This window comes from Trichechus manatus, unplaced genomic scaffold (genome assembly GCF_000243295.1).
Source record: "Trichechus manatus latirostris isolate Lorelei unplaced genomic scaffold, TriManLat1.0 scaffold00077, whole genome shotgun sequence".
Classification (NCBI taxonomy): Eukaryota; Metazoa; Chordata; class Mammalia; order Sirenia; family Trichechidae; genus Trichechus; species Trichechus manatus.
The window spans coordinates 2,876,839-2,896,509 of record NW_004444013.1 but is presented as its reverse complement, the minus strand read 5'-3'; the positions used below and the strand labels follow the sequence as shown (position 1 = coordinate 2,896,509).

Sequence of the window (19,671 nt, the reverse complement as noted above, 5' to 3'; positions counted from 1 at the left end):
GTTGATACATTTATTTTGTTGGGACACAATTCAATCCATAACAAAGGCCTTAGAGGAGAGGAGAACAAGGAAATGAGACAATGAAGGAACAACTACACATGCAAAAGAGTACTACAAGAATGTAGTCACATGGGCAAAAGGAAGGGTGTTTTCACAAAGATGATCAGCATGTCATGGTCAATATCAATGCTGCTGAAAGGTCAAGAAAGAAAAGGATTGGAAATTGTTCTCTAGATTATTATTTTTAACGTCACGAAAGTGACAGGCAACCCTAGCAAGAGCCATGCAGCAAACGGATATGGGTAAAAGGTAAGTGGAATAGACTAAAGAATGAGTAGAAGACGAGGCAGTGGAGGCAGCAAATAAATGCAGCTCTTGAGAAGTTTGGCCTAGAAGAGGAAGCAAGAGATAAGGTGAAGGAGCAGAGACAGGAGAAGAGAGAGGATCCCAGACAAGGATTTTTAGATGGGAGACACATGAATCAGGTGTACATACTGATGGGGAGGACCCAGTAAAGGGAGACAGGTTGAAGTTACGGAAGAGAAATCGCAGCAGACGGAATAGGTTCTGAGAAGGTGGAAGAGATGGGACCCAGTGCACAGAGAGAAGAATCAGCCTCCAAAGGAAGAGAGACACCTCCTCCACTGTGACAAAAGGTAGTGTGGGTACAGGCACAGGTAAGAGTGTAGGATTCATGGTGGAAAATGAATGTTCCCTTCTGATAGCCTCTGTTTTCTCCACTAAACTCACTCTTTTGCTGAGAGTGAGAGGTGGGAGGGTCAGTGGTTCCAAGAGTGAAGTGTGGCCAACTGACCTTTCCAGCACAACGATACTGGTCTTGGCGCCTTTATTAAGGAATAACTTTAGAAAACAGATTTTAAGTGCTTCAGTGACAGACATGAACCTTTATTTTTCACTTTCAAATGGAGACAGCTGGAAGATAATAGTCCCTAAATTTACTCAAAGGAATAAAAGCGTGAATGCATGCCTCAGTAGAGCTGGGCTGTCAGAGCTGGGCTAAGCCTTCTCTGTATGGCTCTTAGGGAACATCTTTACTCAACTCTGCTCTGGCACAATGCCCTCAGCTAATGCTGAGAAATGCTCTTGCAAACAGCCACTAGAAACCCACCACTGCCAGCACTGACAGGGTGAGACTGAGGTCACCACCCATGACAGTGGTAGGCTGCTTCCAAGATGGCACCCATGTCCTTATGTGTGTGGGGTGGACCTAGTAACTTGCTTCAGATGAATAGAATACCAGCAAAAGTGATAGGATGTCACTTCTGAGATTAGACTATAAAAAAACTGCAGCTTCTTTCTGGCACTCTCTCTGGGCTTCTCACTTGCTCACTCTGATGAAGCCAGCTGCCATATTGTGAGCTGCCCTATGGAGAGGCTCACATGGTATGGGACCAAGGAAAGCCTGGCTAATTGTTGGCTGGCCAAGAGCCAGCAAGGAACTGAAGCCCACAGTCCAGCAGTCCTTAAGAAACTGAATTGTGCCAACAACCACCAAGTGAGCTCAGAAGCAGGTCCATCCCAGATGAATCTTAAGATGACTGCAGCCTTCTAAAAGACAGAACCAGAAGACCTAGCTAAGTCACATCTAGATTCCTAACTCATAGAAACTGTGAGATAATAAATGTGTGTTGTTTTAAGCTCCTAAGTTTTGTCGTCATTTGTAATGCCCCAATAGATAACAATGACAGGACACTGGATCTGTCCCCCACATGAAGGCTATAGAAGATATTTCTCTCTGGCCTTGTTGTTTATCTTATGGAAACAATGAATCATTTAAATGACCATGTTTTCTTCTTTGTTTTGGCTGCTAGGATGCTCAGAGCCAGATCTGCAACCACTTCTAGCACAACTGTACCAGGATATTAAGAATGCATTTTTTTGTCTTACTATTTGACCTTTAGTTTCTCCTTGCTTAGATTTCTTTATTTATTAATATATTTTTAAAATCCTTCTGTATCTTGTCAGAAGTTTGATTATATTAAGGAATATAGTATTTTTTAAAACAGTCCTTATCTTTTAGAGATATGTGCTAAAATTTTTTATGGAAGAAATATTTCCAGGGTTTGATTAAAAAAAATCCAGGGCATTCCTGCATGCAATTGCTTATACTGCGGGGTAATGAGTAACCTCTCTCTAGGGAGGAGAGGATGGGCAGATGTGTCAGCAGCTTCATAAAAGCTCAGAGCCTCCTAATTCCAGGGTTCCTCTCCTGTGGTACAGACCACTGCACACGCAGGCAAACATCTGGCCCTGTGCAAACTGGGCCATGAGGAACTGACAAGAGGTATTGCTCGAGCTGAGTAATAAACTGCTTATTTTGGGGGAGGAAAAAAAAAATCTAGAGCAGAAAAGTAGATGGAATTATAGATGAAAGAAAACTGGCCACTAGGGGTATGTGTTTTTTTGTTTTTTGTTTTTGGAGGGGGAAGTGATAAAAATGTTCTGGAATTAGATAGTGGTGATGGTTGCACAACTTTATGAATATACTAAAAACCACTGAACTGTACGCTTTAAAACGAATTTTATGGTATATGAATTATATCTCAATTTTAAAAATTAGCTATCAGTCATTAATTGATGAAGCTGGGCGATGAGTACAGAGGGAATACTTATACAATTATCTCTACTTTTCTTTGTTTGAAATTTCCCTTAATAAAATGTTAACAACTCCACTGTACCAACAGTGGTTCCCTTGATGAGGAGGAGGCAGAGGGCTGGGAGCAGGCACAGGCAGGGCCTCTGAAGGACCGTCAGGGTTACTGCTTGACCTGGGTTGGGCTGCACACTTAGGATTGCGTTCTTCTGGCATATATGTTATACTGCAATAAAAAGTATACTAGGACATCAGAGATACTAGTGTAAACAGCCTTGTATCCCTTTCAGAACAAAATGGGGCATCCAAACATAACCTAAAAATTGATCTAAACCAGAACTCGCTCATCTAAGTATTGATAATGATGGCTCTTGAACCTAAGCTTTCTTTCTAGGCTCCAGTGAGATCACAAGAACCCAGTACCCTGAGGAGCATTACTCTTACAATAGGTGAGGCACTAACCAGCACTTTCTATGTCGCTCCTTGGGGAAGAGCTTCTTACAAATGTCCTCAACACTTTCTACTTCCAAGCCCCCCAGCACCATAATGCAGGTCACCGAGTACCTGTGTGGAATCGGTGGTGGAGGCCAGCTGCAGGTACTCAGAGTTCCCCCAGCCAAAGACGTCTCCATCTGCAGACACAGCCAGGCAGCAATCCCCATAGGTGGCCACCTGGATGATGTTCACTCCGGCAAGGTCTCCACCCAGCTGGGTGGGCACGCTGCTGATGTTGTAGTGACCCAGACCTAACACAATGGAAAATACTTACTTTTACTTATTTATTCTTTCAGCAAACACTTACATAGCCTGACTATGTGCCAAGCACCATTCTAAGCACTTTAAAAATATCAACTCTGAAATCCTAATCTGCTCCTCTGCATGCTCACACAACTTCCTTCTCCTTGTTCTCTTAGGGGGAAAAATACATAATTGTAACTCGCATATTTTTAAAACCCTTGGAATTTTCCAGAACTGACTCAAGTTAGAAAATTTTGCAAGATGGAATACCACTAAGCAATGAATCTATCAGACCCTGCCTAAATGACAACAAGCAATTGCTAACGTACTGTGGGGCTTGCTAGAAAATAAAGGAAATCTCTAAAGCCTACCCCAACCTGCCATCCCACCCCACTCTCCCCTCAAAAAACAGAAACTGAAACTGGCCTAGGGGATAGTGTGGGGAACAGTAAGCAGACACACAAGATAGGGCTTGCCCTGAGGACAAACATCAGCACCAGCACTGCTCTGGGCAGCAGGTAAGGGCAGAACACTAAACCTTAGACTCCTGCTTTAAGCCAGGGCTCTTCAGAGAGAGTCAATGTGGTATCAGATTGGTAGCACCCCTTGGCAAAAGGCAAAATCCAAATCCTCTCTGGAGGAAAACATCGCCAATTTAGGCCCTCAGGGTTCCCACAAATTAAGTTCAATTGAATATGAGCTCATAATCAAAAATTACCAAACACGCCAGGAAAAATGCCATCACGAGCGAGAGTCAACAGAATCCACAAACAACCAATTTATACTCTGTAGACTTTAGACACTAGAATTGAGACACAAAGTTAAAAAAATAACTCCTGTGTGCAGAACAAAAGCAGGAACAAGAGTCTATCAAAATGGTCAGGCAAATTTGAAAACAAAACAATTAGAAATGAAAAATACAGTTGTTAAAATTAAAAACTCAAATAGACAGACAAGCCATAAGCTGGGAAAAAATATTTGCAATGCTACAACTGATAAAAGATACATGTATAAAATATATAAAGAATTCCCAAAACTCAATAAGAAAAAGATAAATAAGCCAACATAAAAAAACAGGCACAGACACTACGTATGTTTCAGAGAAAAAACAAGACTCACCAATAAACACATAAAAAGATGGTCACTCTCAGGAGTTTAGGAAAATGCAAATTAAAACCACAACGAGATGCTATTTCACATCCACAAGACAGGCAAAAATTTTAAAGTGGACAATATCAAGCCTTGGACAGGCTGAGGTACAAAGGTGACACACCCTGCTACTGTGAGGGTCACTTGTTAAAACTATTTTGGAAAACAATAATTTGAATATATATGCGTATCTATACGCTAGCAATTCCACACCTAGGAATCTTCAGTACAGAAACTCTTGAACATGTATATGGGGAAACATACACAGATGGACATATACAGATGGTCATTGCTGGTTATAGCAAAAACCTGTTAACCATTCAAACGTCTATCAACAGGAAAACGGATAAATTGAGATATAGTCTTATGATGGAATATCATACAGATGTAAATATGAGTGAACTGCAGATACATATAACAACATGGCTGAATCTTAAGAAACATAAAGCAAGTCACAGAAGACTACATGCAATATGACCCCCAAAATAAGCAAAACTGATCAACACAGTGTTTAGAAAAATGTGTCCAAGTATATACATGTATTTAATTTTCTTCCCTCAAAGAAAGAAGTAATAAAGACAAAATTCAGGATAGTGTATCCCTGCGGGAAAGGACAAGGAACAGAGCAGGACAACAGGGAGGAACACACAGGTAGAGTCTGCAGTATTGGGAGTTTTCTAGGTCTTAAACTGGGTGGTGGTTTCACAAGTTCTCATTTTATCATCACATTTCATAATTTACTTTCACGTATCTTTTGTATATACCAAATATTAAACTCGTTGCCGTCCAGTGCATTCCAACTCAGAGCAACCCTATAGGCAGAGCAGAACTGCCACATAGGGTTTCCAAGGCTGTAAATCTTTAAAGAAGCCACATCTTTCTACCGCAGAGGGGCTGGAGGGTTCGACCACTGACCTTCTGGCTAGCAGCTGAGCGCTTTAGCCACTGCACCACCAAATAATTACATGTTAAAAAAAATTTAAACAAGTAATTGAAAATGCTGCAGGATTATAAAAGAAAGGAATAGAATGCTGAGATAAAAACCGCCAAGGAGGAGAACAGCCAATTTAAAAAGAATGGTCAGGGAAGCCTTCACTGAGGAAAAGGAGAGTGAGGAAGAGCATTTGGACTAAGGGAACGGCATGTGCAAAGGCCCCGTGCACAAAGAGCTGCGCATGGCCCAGGAACTGAGTGAAGGAGCCTGGAGACAACGGCAGTGACCAGCGGAGACACAGCAGGGGAACAGCAAGTTTCTAGAATGACACCAACAAACTGGTCACTATGATGCTGTCCGGCAAGCAGGACTTTCACTTTTCACCTACGCCTTCCTATGCTCTCTGAACGTATCAGCAATTTCATTAAAATCTGATTAATACAAAAATTACCTCCACCAATATTTTAAAAATAAAGAGAAGCTTCAAACTTATCGTTACCAGAGAAATGAAGTCTTTAAATCTAGCATACACTTATTCAACTAGCACACTTCAATTGACAGTACTCATTGCTAGAGAGGTTATGATCAAAGTGGTGCTTCTATACATTGCTAAGGTGGTACAAACTGGTAAAACTTTCGGAAATCAATTTAGTAATACATTCTAAGAACAATAAAAATATTAAAATCCTTTGACCCATTGCTGGGCATTTATCCTAGGGAAACAATCCCAATGAAAGAAAAAGCTGTCTGTGTATACATGATAGCTGTGATAACATCTCCATGCGCCTCCACCCTCCCAAAAAAAGTATGCCTCCTGACACAGGGTAAAGATTAAATACCTCATGGTAAGTTAACTTAACGCCAAATCACACGAATACTAAAACTGTAACTTTGAATGGCAGCAACATGAAAAACCATTTTATGTAAATTTCAATGATAAAGTAAGCATATAAAGTTACATCCATGCTATTGTTACACCAATATAACAGATATATACACATGAACAAGGACTGGAAGAGAACACAAGACAATTCTGAAGTGGTGGTTCGGGTTATGGAGGATTTAAAACGTTTCTCTTCATCGTTCTTACTGTGTGGATGGTACGAATTAAAAAGAGAAATTCAATAGGTCACACTTAAAGGTCTTCCCTCCAGATAAATATCAGAAAACAAAAAGATTAAATAAATAATGTTGATGAAATTTGTCCCTCATTCCTCCCCTTCTTAATTACATCCTTCTCAAATCAGCTAAAATCGAGCTTTTAGGTGGCATTTGTTTCTTCTTTAAAAGGCTCAGTTTCCTCTCTCTCCTGAGAGAAAGGCTCAGAACTCCTTTCTGTAGTTATTGGTTCAATTCTATGGTAGCTAGGGTGAGAGGCCTGGGAAGGGACCCCGGGAAGTGACTAAGAGCCAACTGCGGAAAGGTGGGGTCTAGGCCTTGAAGGGCCTACAGCTCACAGCTCCGTACTGCACAGGCCAAGACCTCACAGTATTCCAAACGGGTGGAAGTACACTACCTGTCTGTCCATCTGCACCCCAGCCACAGGAATAGACTTCTCCTTTATCTGTTAGGAACAGACTATGGTCCTGACCACAGGCGACCTATTGGATGAACAGAGGTGAGAAGAAACACTTAGAGCCAGTGTCCCGGTCAGCGGCTCCCAAAGAACCAGCACCATCCCATCACTGCTCCCACAGTACCTGAGCACGGGGAGGGACAGGTACAAGCAGCCGCCTGGCACTGCCTCCACATCTTACTCTTCGTCAAGCCACCGCAGCCTAGCTTTCATTGCCCGCCCACTGAAACTGCTCTCTCTAAAGTGCCCGAGGTCCCAAGGAGCCAATTCAAGAACTCCTCCATCCCGCACCTCTGGGGAACCATAAGCCTCTCTCTGCCCCATTCCTCTATTCGATATCTAGTAGATTCCAGTCTTTGTCACCAGCTCATCCTCTGCCCCATCCCCCTTGAGTGTTAGAACCCTTCTCTGAGGTTGTCTTCCGCCCTCCCCTCTCCTCACTCTTCACTTCCCTGGCAAACTGCACTTCACCCCCAAGAATTTAGCTGTCACCTCTGCACTGTTCTCTCCAGTCCCAACAACTACCAACTTCAGCACTATTTTCCAGGCTGTCGGCTAAAGCCCACCATTCCCTCAACAGTCACCATGCCAGGTCTGTGCCAAGTCCTTGGCACACAAAACCACCCAGTGAGAAACCGAACCTCAGAGAAGTTTGGTAACATGACCAAAGTTCCTCAGTTATAAAGCAGAGGAGCTAAAATCATATCCACAGGACTTCGAAGCCTGTGGAAGAGGCGCTCCACTCTGCTGCAACCTTATGTTCAGCACGTCCCAAAGCAAATGCATTTTCTAGCTCCCCCTTACTTCTCCCTTAATACCCAACCCAAGCCTGCTCCTCTTCTGGTCTCCCCATCTTGGTTAAGAACACCCGTTCCTTTGTCTGCTGGAGTCACACTCGATCCTTCTAGCTCACTCCCTGCCCATCTATCAAACCCCAAGTCCAGACAATTCTCCTCCTACACATCTCTCCCACCTGCCGCTTCTCCCCAAGACTCCCGACCAGCCTTCATCATCCCCTCCCCAATTCTACCCCACATCCTGGCCAGTGTTATCTCTCTGATCATGATTTGGCTGTCACCTGCCCTGCGTAGAACTTCTGACAGCCCCAACTGTCAAGAGGATGAAGTCTATACTCCTTCACACGGGACAGGAGACCTTGCATCGTTCACACTCAACCATCTTCCAGCCCACCTCATGCCACTCCGTCTTAAGCAGACCAAACTCTAGCCCTGCTGCATGCTCTGGACCTCTGCTCATGCCAGTCCCTCCCCTCTGTCACCCAGCCCTTGGCTATCCACCACCTCCTCCACAACGGCATCTCTCCCTCCCGTCCCACCCCTGGCAGACTTACCACTTCCCTGCTGGGTGCTCCCATAGCACTTTCTGTATACAGTCATTTATAGATTCAAGTATACACTACAAGTACCGACCGCATGCCAGGCACTGCCCCAGAGATGAGAATAAAATGGTGAACAACATGGCACTAACACACTGTAACAGAGCTAACTCTTCTTAACCTGTCTCTCCCATTACAGTGTCAGCCCCCCAAAGTCTTAGTCAGCCTTGTATCCCTAGTACTAGCACAAATTCTGGCCTATTGTAGGCAGGCAATAATTTTTACTAAGATAATTTACTAAATAATTTTCAGAAAATTCCCCTCACAGGTTTGCCATCACCCCACCCAATTTTCAACCTTTTGAAGACACCCAGGGGACAGGAGTGGCTCTCAGCCCATTGTCTCTTACCTGGACCACCTGTCCATCGAAGTCTTGCATTCTATGGACTTTGTGACTTTGACTATGCCGGGAGCAATTTGGGGAGAAACAGGAGATGTGGTCATGGTAAGCAGTATGCGATCCTGGCCCCCTAACTTGCTGGCTCCCACCCCTACACTTCTCCCATCCCTTGGCTTATTCTTGTGGCAACATAGTAACTGTTTGAGAAACTCTCAGGGTCAAATACAAACCAGAGTTAGGGCTAGGTATGAAATAACAAGAAAACAAAACCCTTACCAAACACAAAACACCCACTGCCGTCAAGTCAATTTCAACTCATAGCAACCCTATAGGAGAGAGTAGAACTGCCCAATAGGGTTTCCAAGAAGCAGCTGGAGGATTCGAACTGCCAACCTTCTGTTTAGCAGCCAAGCTCTTTAACCACTGTGTCACCAGGGCCCCCGTTAGGTGATTTTAATAATGCAGCCAGAGTTGAGAATGGTGTTTAGACCCACCAGTATGATATGAGGAAACAGAGGGGAAAAAAAGTTTTTAAACTAAAACAAATAGGACTGAAATAAAGAGGAATTTTTAAGGGGAGGGAAGTCCTCTTGGGAACTCACCTGTAAATTTCATTTTCAACCACCTTTCTTCCACACTGCCCATAAGAATTGTTCCCCATGCTGAAGACTAAAGAACACCACCAATTAGATCAGTTCTGCAACTTCACAGCATCCTAGACTGTCAGGACTAGAGAGGGCACCATAACTGCCACTTGATTTCTTTCTCCAACATTCCCAGCCTCCGCGGGCACCTGCAAAGGTGTCTACACCTACCGTGGCCAGGACATCTTTACCATTCCTTCTGCTCCAGGTCCTAGTTCCACCCTTTGTAATTCCACTTACCAGGCTAGCACCCTCCCAAGAAAGGCCTCCATATCCCAGTCCCTGCTCCTGTCTCCAGGTACCCTCAATGCCAGGTCCCCTCTTGAAAGAGGTCCCTGGAAGCAACCCCGTTTGTGGAGAGGAGCCATGTTACCCAGGAGCCTGGACTCTGGAGGCCCCACACCAGCTGGGAGAAATGTTAGTAGCAAACAGAAAACACAGCCTAGAAAGCCCAGCTCAGTGACTGCATGGCCAAGGAGTGGGAGATAAAGCTGCCTTCTATGTTCTGCCACTTTTAAACTGATTTTCCAAGAACCGCAGAGATCATAAAACAGTCATCAACGTCTGTCCGATACAGCTCTCTTCAGCAACCCTACTGATTTACTCGGAAATGCCAGCAGTTTCACTAGTGAGATGTGCAACTCAATCAAACAGGCTACTTCAGGCAATAAAACGGGTCCCCACTCCTCGGTCGACCTCGACTAGCAATCACCTCCTTCGCCGTCTGTCAGGATGAGAGAGTGTGCTCGGCCGCACGAGACTTGTAGCACCTGTGTTTCCTGAGGTCTGTCCAGAGGCAGTGGGACGGGCGAGGGCTCCAAAACATACTCATACCCACTACCTGAAAACACAAAACCAAGTTTTCTCAAATCACATCACACCGACTTAGAGTGACAGTATTCCTCACACAGAAAATCATATTGTCCGACCACCATATATTTACACAGGAAGAAAAGAGCCAGAGATGGGAATGACTTACGCACACCCCTAAATTAGTGGCTGAGCGAGGACTAGTCCCCCAGTTCCCTGACTCCCAATCCACTGCACCACACTGCCTCCACTACACACAGGGTGACTGAAAAGCATGCCAAGTCTTCATAAAAGAAATCTCTTCACATGACATTTCCTACCATTTGAATTTTTAAAGGAAGTGAAAGCATTTTCCTCTTGCAATACCCACTAAAGTTCCTTAGAACGTGAAGAACAGCATATATTGCATGACATCACTTATATAAAGAAGTGGCAAAAAAAACTTTGCACATGCATTAAATCTCTCTAAACGGATAAACTGGAAACTGTTAACACAGAGAGAAGAATCATGTGGTCAGGGGACAGAGGTGGAAATCAGACTTTTCACCATACAATCTACTGCACCTTTGGAATTCTGAACTATGCAAATCTGCTATCTATTCAAAGTAGAAATAAAATTTAAAATACTTTTTTTAATTCTGGGTAAACATTCTTGCATTCAATGAAAAAGGGCCACTGTGCAGCACAGGGAAAGCCTCGTACATTCCAGAGCCCACCGGAGAAAGGCAGCACTGCTGCCAGCTTCCTCTCAGTTTTACACCAACCTCTGTACTACAGGCTGATTCTCCACGCTCTTTGGGTAACGGTGAATTTCTTCTTGCCACAGGCGAATTTATCCCCAAACTGCTATTACTTTAAGTAAGGCGTAAAATTTGATAAAAGTCACTTTAAAGAAGAACCTTCTTGCTCTTTACAATCCTGCTGGAAAAGCCGAAGTTGCCTGTGCAGGGACTTCCCCTTGCAGGCTTTTGAACAATTAGAATGTAGGTTGGGGTTAAGGTACACTGGTCCCCAACTTCCTCCTCACTAATGACCCCTCTATTTTCTCCCATGGACCTCAAGTTTAAACAGATTTTATCTACCAAATAAATGGCATTATTAGTGTTATAATAATACACTTGCCCATTTGCATCCTTCAGTGACTGATATAACTCTCCGACAGAGCTTTTGATCTGCTTGGGGTAACTGGTTTATCACAATGAGATGACAGGATTCTAGGCAAAGTCAAAGAAACTCGACAAAGTTGTTAGCTTATACAGCCTTATTAGCTGAAAATATACAGTACTTTAAAGTACTAAACAGTGACTTACAGCTCCCATTACTATCTTCATAGACCATGAAGGGCCTGGGAACCAAAAATACATTTAAAGGCAATCTGGCTCAAAGGAGGTGAGAACGGCTGCACAACTCAATGAATGTAATCAACCGTCACTGAATTGTACACGTGGAAACTTGGATTTGTGTATGTTTTTGCTGTGTATATTCTCAACAACAGAAAATAAATTATTAATAAATAAAAGTAAAGGGAATTTGGCACTAGATCCAACTACTAATCTACAGGAAATACAGAGGACAGAGGATCATGTTAAATGGCACCACAGGGATGAAACAGACTAGAAAATTCTACAGGATAAACAATGTGATGTCTTCACCAAACAAATTTCCAGGAAAAACAGTCCAAACAGACTTAAAAGTCTTAACAAGATTGCAATGTGTGGACCCTGTCTAGATCTTGATTTAAACAAATTATAAAAAAATAAAGTCTAATGGTATTTATGAGACAACTGGCAATTTGAATACTGGACATTTGATGATATTAAGGTATTATACTGTTAATTATTTCCAGGTGTGCTAATAATATTGCGGGTTTTTTTTTTTAAGAGTCCTTTTTTTTTAGATATGTACTGAAATATTACTGAGGTATATGTTATTATCAAAATTACATGAAATTATATTTTCATATGAACAAGGGAAAAGGAAAAAATGAAAAGAACGGTTTGGGTACTTCACCCTTATTTTAAAAAAAGTTTATTATTGTTCTTATAATATTGCTTGTCTAATGTTTACTTTTTAAAATATCATTATAAATTATTACTAACATCTTTACCATCCAAATTTCAAACATGTAGAATAATGCTTCCATCTTAAGGTGTTCACTGACTTTTTTCCCCAGACCATATCCTATGCAATACCATACCCTAAGTAGTCCAGGTTGCCTCCAAGCTGGAAAACAAAAGGAACACTCTGGGCCCAAAAGGAACACCTTCACTTACAGGCAGAAGCCAGGGCCTTGCCTGGTGTCGTCATCAAAGAGGCTGAAAGTCACCTAGTCCAGACGGTTTCAAACAAAATGCCTTTAAGATTCCATCTATTTTGTTGTTATGGTTTAGTTTATATAATCATGCCCATGAAAAGCAAAGCGAGCTTTCTCAGAACCATCATAGCAGAGTGAAGCCAAGGGGAGGATGCTCACTTTTACCTTTCCAGCTCTTGTGAAATCCAAGCTGAGAATCTTTGTTGAGTCCCATACCCCAAACTTTCGTAACATCCTTTGTTTTAGAGGACAGCAGTGTGAATCCATAGCCACAGGCAGCAGATGAAATCTGAAAGAGTCCCCATAAAACATCAACTCATTTGTTGTATCAAGTTTTTTCAGCAACAAATGACAAGTTATTTACCAAATCCAAGACGACATACTGATAATATAACAACTAAGGTTTATTGAAAACTTGCAGTGTTGTTTGATATGTATTATCTCATTTAATCTTCACAATCACTCTATGAAGTAGGTATTACCATCATCTCTACTCACCAATAGCACACCAGTGGCAGTTAAGTTCACAGACCGCCTCAGTGTGCATCCTGGCTCGCCCCCTTACCAGCTGTGTGATTGGAGATAGATTAGCTAACCTCTCCAGTCTGTTCCCCTCTCTGTAAACTGGGGGAAATAACAGCATCCTTCTCTCTCATAGGGTTGTTATAAGGACTAGATGAGTTAACACAGCTAAAACCTTTAAAATAAATGTACCTGACTTAATGTAAGAGCTACAAAAGTTACTTATCATTACTGTTGTTTGGTAGATAAGAAAATTGAGGCTCCACTGTTATTATTTGGTAGGTGAGAAAACTGAGGTCCCTAGAAATTGAGTAACTTGCCTAATATGGTCACACAACTAATACGTAGAGACTGTCTGATCCCAGAATTTACTCTTTCAACTCTTACATTGTACTGTTTCATTCTCAAACTATTTCCATAAAGCATTACAATATCATACGATCCAGCAATCCCGCTCCCAAGAATATATCCGAAAGAAATAAGATCCATCACATGAACACACACATCATGTTCACTACAGCATTATCCACAACAGCAAAAAGATGGAAACAACCTAAGTGCCCATCAACAGATAAATGGATAAACAAATCACAGTATATACACATAATGGAATAGTACACACGATAAAGAACAATGATGAATCAATGAAACATCTCACGACATGGACGAATCTGGAGGGCATTATGCTGAATGAAAAAGTCAATCACAAACAAATACTGTATGAAACCAGTATTATAAAAACCCAAGAAAATGTTTACAAACAGGAAAAAAAAAAAAACATTGATGGTTACAAGGGAGGAGAAGGGTGGGGAGGGGAAAATCGCTAACTAGACAGTGGACAAGTGTTAACTTTGGTAAAGGGAAAGACAACACACAATACAGGGGAAGTCAGCACAACTTGGTCAAGGCAAAGTCATAGAAGCTTCCTAGACACATCCAAACACCTTGAGGGACCAAGTTACTGGGGCTGAGAGCTGGGGACTATGGTCTCGGGGAAATCTAGGTCAAATGGCATAACAGGTCATAAAGAAAATGTTCTACATCCTACTTTGGTGAGTAGCGTCTAGGGTCTTAAAAGCTTGCAAGCAGCCACCTGAGATACATCTATTGGTCCCATCACATTCGTAGTAAAGTTGAATGAAGAAAACAAAAGATACAAGGAAAACAGTCATCCAAAGGACTACGGGACCACATGAACCACAGCCTCCACCAGCCTGATCCCAGGAGAACTAGATGATGCCCAGCTACCACCACCGACCACTCTGAAAGGGATCACAACAGAGGGTCCCAGACAGAGCGGGAGAAAAATGTAGAACAAAATTCAAATTCACAAAAAAAGACCAGACTTACTAGTCTGACAGAGACTGGAAAAACCCGAGACCACGGCCCCCAGACACCATGCTAACTCAGAACTGAAGCCACTCCCAAAGTCCACCTTTCAGCCAAAGATTAGACAGGCCTATAAAAACAAACAATAACACATGTGAGGAACATGCTTCTTAGTTCAGTCAAGTATACAAGACCAAATGGGCAACACCTGCCCAAAAGCAAAGACAAGAAGGCAGGAAGGGACAGGAAAAAACTGGACAAATAGACACGGAGAACCCAGGGTGGAAAGGGAAAGGTGGAAAGTGCTGACACATTTCGAGGATTGCAACCAATATCACGAAACAATTCGTGTATAAATTTTTGAATGAGAAACTAATTTGCACTGTAAACTTTCACCCAAAACACAATAAAATTAAAAAGACAGAAAAAAGACAGTTGTTATGTGCCATCGAGTCCATTCCTACTCACAGCAACCCCGTTTAACAGAGTAGAACTGCCCCATAGGGTTTCCTGGGCTGTAATCTTTACAGGAGCAAACCTCAAAGTCTGTTCGCCCTTGCAGCTGCTGGGTGGGTTCAAACCGCCAACCTTTCAATTAGCAGTTGTGCACTTAACCACTGCACCACCAGGTCTCCTTACTATTACAGCTACTATGAATTTAACATATTAACACATGAACGATGTCAGGTTCATTGCTGGGTGTTTTACTCACATTGTCATCAATCCTCACCTTCAATGACCAGATGAAGAAACTGAGGCTTTCAGGGGGGCTGGAAGCAAACCAAAGGCTGCCTGGTTTCAATGTCTAACTTCTTCCCATACTACCCAGAGTGACCATATTCCCGGCTGGCCTGAGACACACCTGGTTTACACCTGATGTCATAACATTCACTTTCAAAAGTGTTAGACAATAAATTCCAAGGTCACCCAAATTATCCCCCACTACCTTTCAGCCGCTATGAGTCAATGTGACTCAATAGCAAGTGTGTGTTTTTTTGTTCTGGTTTTTCTGTTTCAGCCCTGGTGGCATAGTGGTTAAGAGCTATGGCTGCTAACCAAAAGGCTAGCAGTTTGAATCCACCAGCTCCTCCTTGGAAACCCTATGGGGCAGTTCTACTCTGTCCTATCGGGTCACCATGAACTGGAATCAACTCAGTGGCAACGGGTTTGGTCAGGTTTATCTTTCAGCTGTTTACAGTTAACCAGAGACCACATGTAAGTCTAACCTAATCCTGAAGAAAGTGCCAGCTTACCACTGATGAGCAACAAGCATGAGGCAATTCTTTTATTATTATTACTCCAGTATTTCTTACTGAAATTTAGCTGAGTATTTTTTTAAATTTGATTTCTTGAAGCCTTGCTTAGTTGAGTCACCCAGAAATGGTATTTCCCTCCTTTTGCCTTGTGATGTTTTCCCTCATAACACTCACATGGAACATATGCACGTGCATCCTTGTGTCAGTCAAAAAGCCTCAGTTCTCTCGCCTCTCAGAGCCCCCACACTTCCAGAATGGCTCCAGCTTCACAAAAATGACCTATTTAGGTGGCATGAAGCAGCCTCTGACCATGTACCACTAAACATAGAGAAGAATATGTCCAAAGATGATGCCCAATTATTTAGAAGTGTGATCCTAAATTCTTATGGAAAAGTAAAGGACCCAGAATAGCCAAAACAATTTTTTTAAAAGAACAAACAACTTACATTTCCTGATTTCAAATGTTAAAGCTACAATAGTCAAGACATGTCATCGTATTGATATGTGATCTATAAGACATATAGATCAACGGAAGAGAATTGAGTTCAGAAATAAACCCTTACATTTAGAGTCATTTGATTTTTTTACAGGTGCCAAGACAATTCAATAAGGAAAGAATAGTCTTTTCAACTAATGATGCTAGGACAATTCGATATCCACACCCAAAAAGATGAACTTAGACCCTTACCTCACACCACACACAAAAATTAACTCAAAATGGTTTACAGACCTAAATATAAGAACTAAAACCATAAAAATTCTAGAAGAAAATGTAGGAAAAAATCATTCTGACCTTAGGTTAGGCAAAGATTTCTTAGCTATGATACCAAAAAGTGTGAAAATCCATAACAGAAAAAGTGGTAAATTGAATTTCATCAAAATTAAAAACGTGGAGGCGGGGCCAAGATGGTGGAGTGGTCAGACACTTCTGGTGGACCCCCTTACAACAAAGACCTGAAAAAACAAGTGATTCGATTATATATGACAATCTGGGAGTCCTGAACATCAAAAGCAAAGTTGAGGAACCAGACTGAGTGGCAGGGGGAGGGAGAGACGGTTCAGAAGCAGCAAGGAGTTGCCAGACCTGACCCGGCAAGAGCCTGAGCCCTTCAGGCCTGATCAGCTCAGGGGTGAGCAGTGAGGCAAGCAAGCATCTGGTGCTTCGGAGGTGTATTCAGCACAGGGAGAGACCCAGCCACTGAGAGTCTACTCGGTCAGGCAGAACCAGTGAGAAGCAGCCTTCGATCACCGATCACAAGATAAGTATTTGCGTCCTGCCTACCACGCAGATCAAAAACAACTCCCTCAGGGAAAAACCTCTCTTCCTTTTACCTCCCCACTCCCTGCTCTGCACTGGGTCCCAGACCAGCTTCAGCAATTGCTGAGTCCCCTGGGCCAGAAGTAGGATCCATCACACGCCCTGAGCAATTCTCCCAGCCTTGGAGAGGGAACAAATTAACAAACAGAGGAAAAAATAAACTGCCGGCTCCCCTAAGCCAGGAACTCAGGGTAGGCACAGCTCCTTTGCCTAGACGCAGGCATAAGGGATCCGTGGACTTTGAGTGCCTTTCCCTCTGCACAGACTTCTGTGTGCCTATTTCAACAGCATAGGCCCTCATTACCGCAGTACAACAGGATATATACCTGAAGTCTAACTTCACTTGTTTCAACTGTGAAGTGGCAGGTTCATGACATTTGACTCTTCTCTGCCCATTAAGCAGGGTCTTCACCTACCCACATCAGGGGTCTTAGGACCGGCAGCTCCACCCACGCCACCTAGCCACCTGCGATAGGGGCCCAAGAATAAGAGGAGCCCCCCAGTCCTTAAGCCAACAGCACTGGGTGCTCATAGTCTGCCTGCAAAACCCACCCACCTATGACCTCTAGGGAACTGGGACTTGCCTTCCTCCTGGACACTCAGGGGCGGCCATCAGCCCCCTGCCTTGCTCAGAATGGGTCCCCCTGCTGCAGCCAGATGCCTGTGCCTACACCAAACATCCATGCCTGTCTAGGACTGTAGGTGAGAGCCTGCACCACACACTTGGTGGCCAGCTACCTGGGCACCTGAGCTGAATCCAGACAGGAGGAGTGGGCGGACTCCTGAGCTCACATACCTAGTAACAGATCTAACCACCTGGTGATAGGGCATTAGAGCTTCAAAGGTGCCAATAATCAACTAGCTCACATGAGCAGCCTATTTGTGCATATAAAAACAAAACAAGGAGCTAGGACACAGTAAACAAACAGAAAATAAATAAATATAATACTTTATTGATGGCTCAGAGACAACAGTCAATATCAAATTACATAAAGAGGCAGCCCATAATGGCTTCAGCAAGCTCCCAAAACAAAGAATCAAGAAATTTTCCAGAGGAGGAAAATGTCTTGGAATTACCAAGGTAGAATACAAAAGATTAATATACAGAACTCTTTAAGAGACTGGAAGGAAATTAAGCAAAACACAGAACATGCAATACAGGAAATTAAAAAGATTAGAGAAGAGCATAAAGACAAATTTAACAGGCTGCAAGAATCCATAGGGAGACAGCAATTCGAAATCCAGAAGATTAACAATAAAAGGTCAGAATTAGACAACTCCATAGAAAGTCATCGGAGCAGAATTGAGGCAATGGATGTTAGAATTAGGGAGACTGAAGATAAAACACTTGACACCAAATTATTTGAGGAAAATCAGATAAAAGGATTTAAAAAAATGAAAAAACCCTAAGAATTATGTGGGATTCTATCAAGAGGAATAACCTACGAATGATTGGAGTACCAGAACGTGGGGGATAACAGAAAGTACACAGAGAATTGTTGAAGGTTTGTTTCCAGAAAACTTCCCTGATATCGTGAAAGATGACAAGATATCTATCCAAGATGCTCATTGAACCCCACATAAGGTAAGATCCCAAATGAAAGTCAACAAGACATAGTATAATCAAACTTGCCAAAACCAAAGATAAAGAGAGAATTTTAACAGTGGCTAGGGATAAAAGAAAAGTCATCTACAAAGGAGAGTCAGTAAGAATAAGCTCAGACTACTCAGTAGAAACCATGCAGGCAAGAAGGCAATGGGACGACATATATAAAGCCTTGTAGGAAAAAAAATGCCAGTCAAGAATTACATATCCAGAAAAACTGTCTCTCAAATATGATGGCAAAATTAGGGCATTTCCAGATAAACAAAAGCTTAGGGAATCTGCAAAAACCAAACCAAAATTACAAGAAATACTAAAGGGAGTCCTCCAGTTAGAAAATCAATAACATCAGATACCAACCCAAGACTAGAACACAGGACAGAGCAACCAGATATCAACCCAGACAGGGAAGTCACAAAAATAAACCAAAGCTAAAACACTGAAAATAGGGAAACAGATGTCAATATGAAAAAGATGACAACATTAAAACAAAAAAGAGGAACTTAAAAAACGTAGACATAGACTTTTCATACGGAAAAGAAGTCAAAGCGATATAAAGAATTAAAAGACTGGTATAAACTTAGAAAAATAGGCATAAATATTAGGGTAACCACAAAGGAAACTAACAATCCTACACATCCAAATAAAAAACAAGAAAAATATAAAGACTCAGCAAATACAAAATCAACAACAATGAAAAAGATGAAAAGAAAATACACAAAGAAAAACGACACAGCACAGAAAATTAACTGGAACAAAAAAACTGTGAATAACACACAAAAAAAGACATTAAAATGACAGCACTAAACTCATACCTATCAATAATTACGCTGAATGTAAATGGACTAAATGCACCAATAAAGAGACAGAGTGGCAGATTGGATTAAAAAAACACGATCCATCTATATGCTGCCTACAAGAGACACATCTTAGACATAAAGACACAAAGAAACTAAAAGTCAAAGGATGGAAAAAGTATATATCAAGCAAACAACACTCAAAAAAGAGCAGGAGTGGCAATATTAATCTCCAACAAAATAGACTTTAAAGTAAAATCCACCACAAAGGATAAGGAAGGACACTATATAGTGATTAGAGGGTCACTACACCAGGAGGACATAACCATAA

The 19,671-nt window shown here is 42.2% G+C and overlaps 1 protein-coding gene across 1 annotated transcript in view; it reads right to left on the bottom strand.

Annotated features, from left to right (window-relative positions):
• RCC1L (RCC1 like) overlaps positions 1–19,671 on the bottom strand; it is a 50,420-nt gene that overhangs the window by 25,929 nt on the left and 4,820 nt on the right. Inside the window, exons 2-7 of the mRNA XM_004380772.2 lie at positions 12,675–12,804; positions 10,104–10,232; positions 9,350–9,416; positions 8,757–8,808; positions 6,952–7,036; positions 3,179–3,360 (exon numbers count right to left, since the gene is read on the bottom strand). Of these exons, the coding sequence (XP_004380829.1) occupies positions 3,179–3,360; positions 6,952–7,036; positions 8,757–8,808; positions 9,350–9,416; positions 10,104–10,232; positions 12,675–12,804 (645 nt within the window). The remainder of the gene's footprint in view (positions 1–3,178; positions 3,361–6,951; positions 7,037–8,756; positions 8,809–9,349; positions 9,417–10,103; positions 10,233–12,674; positions 12,805–19,671) is intronic.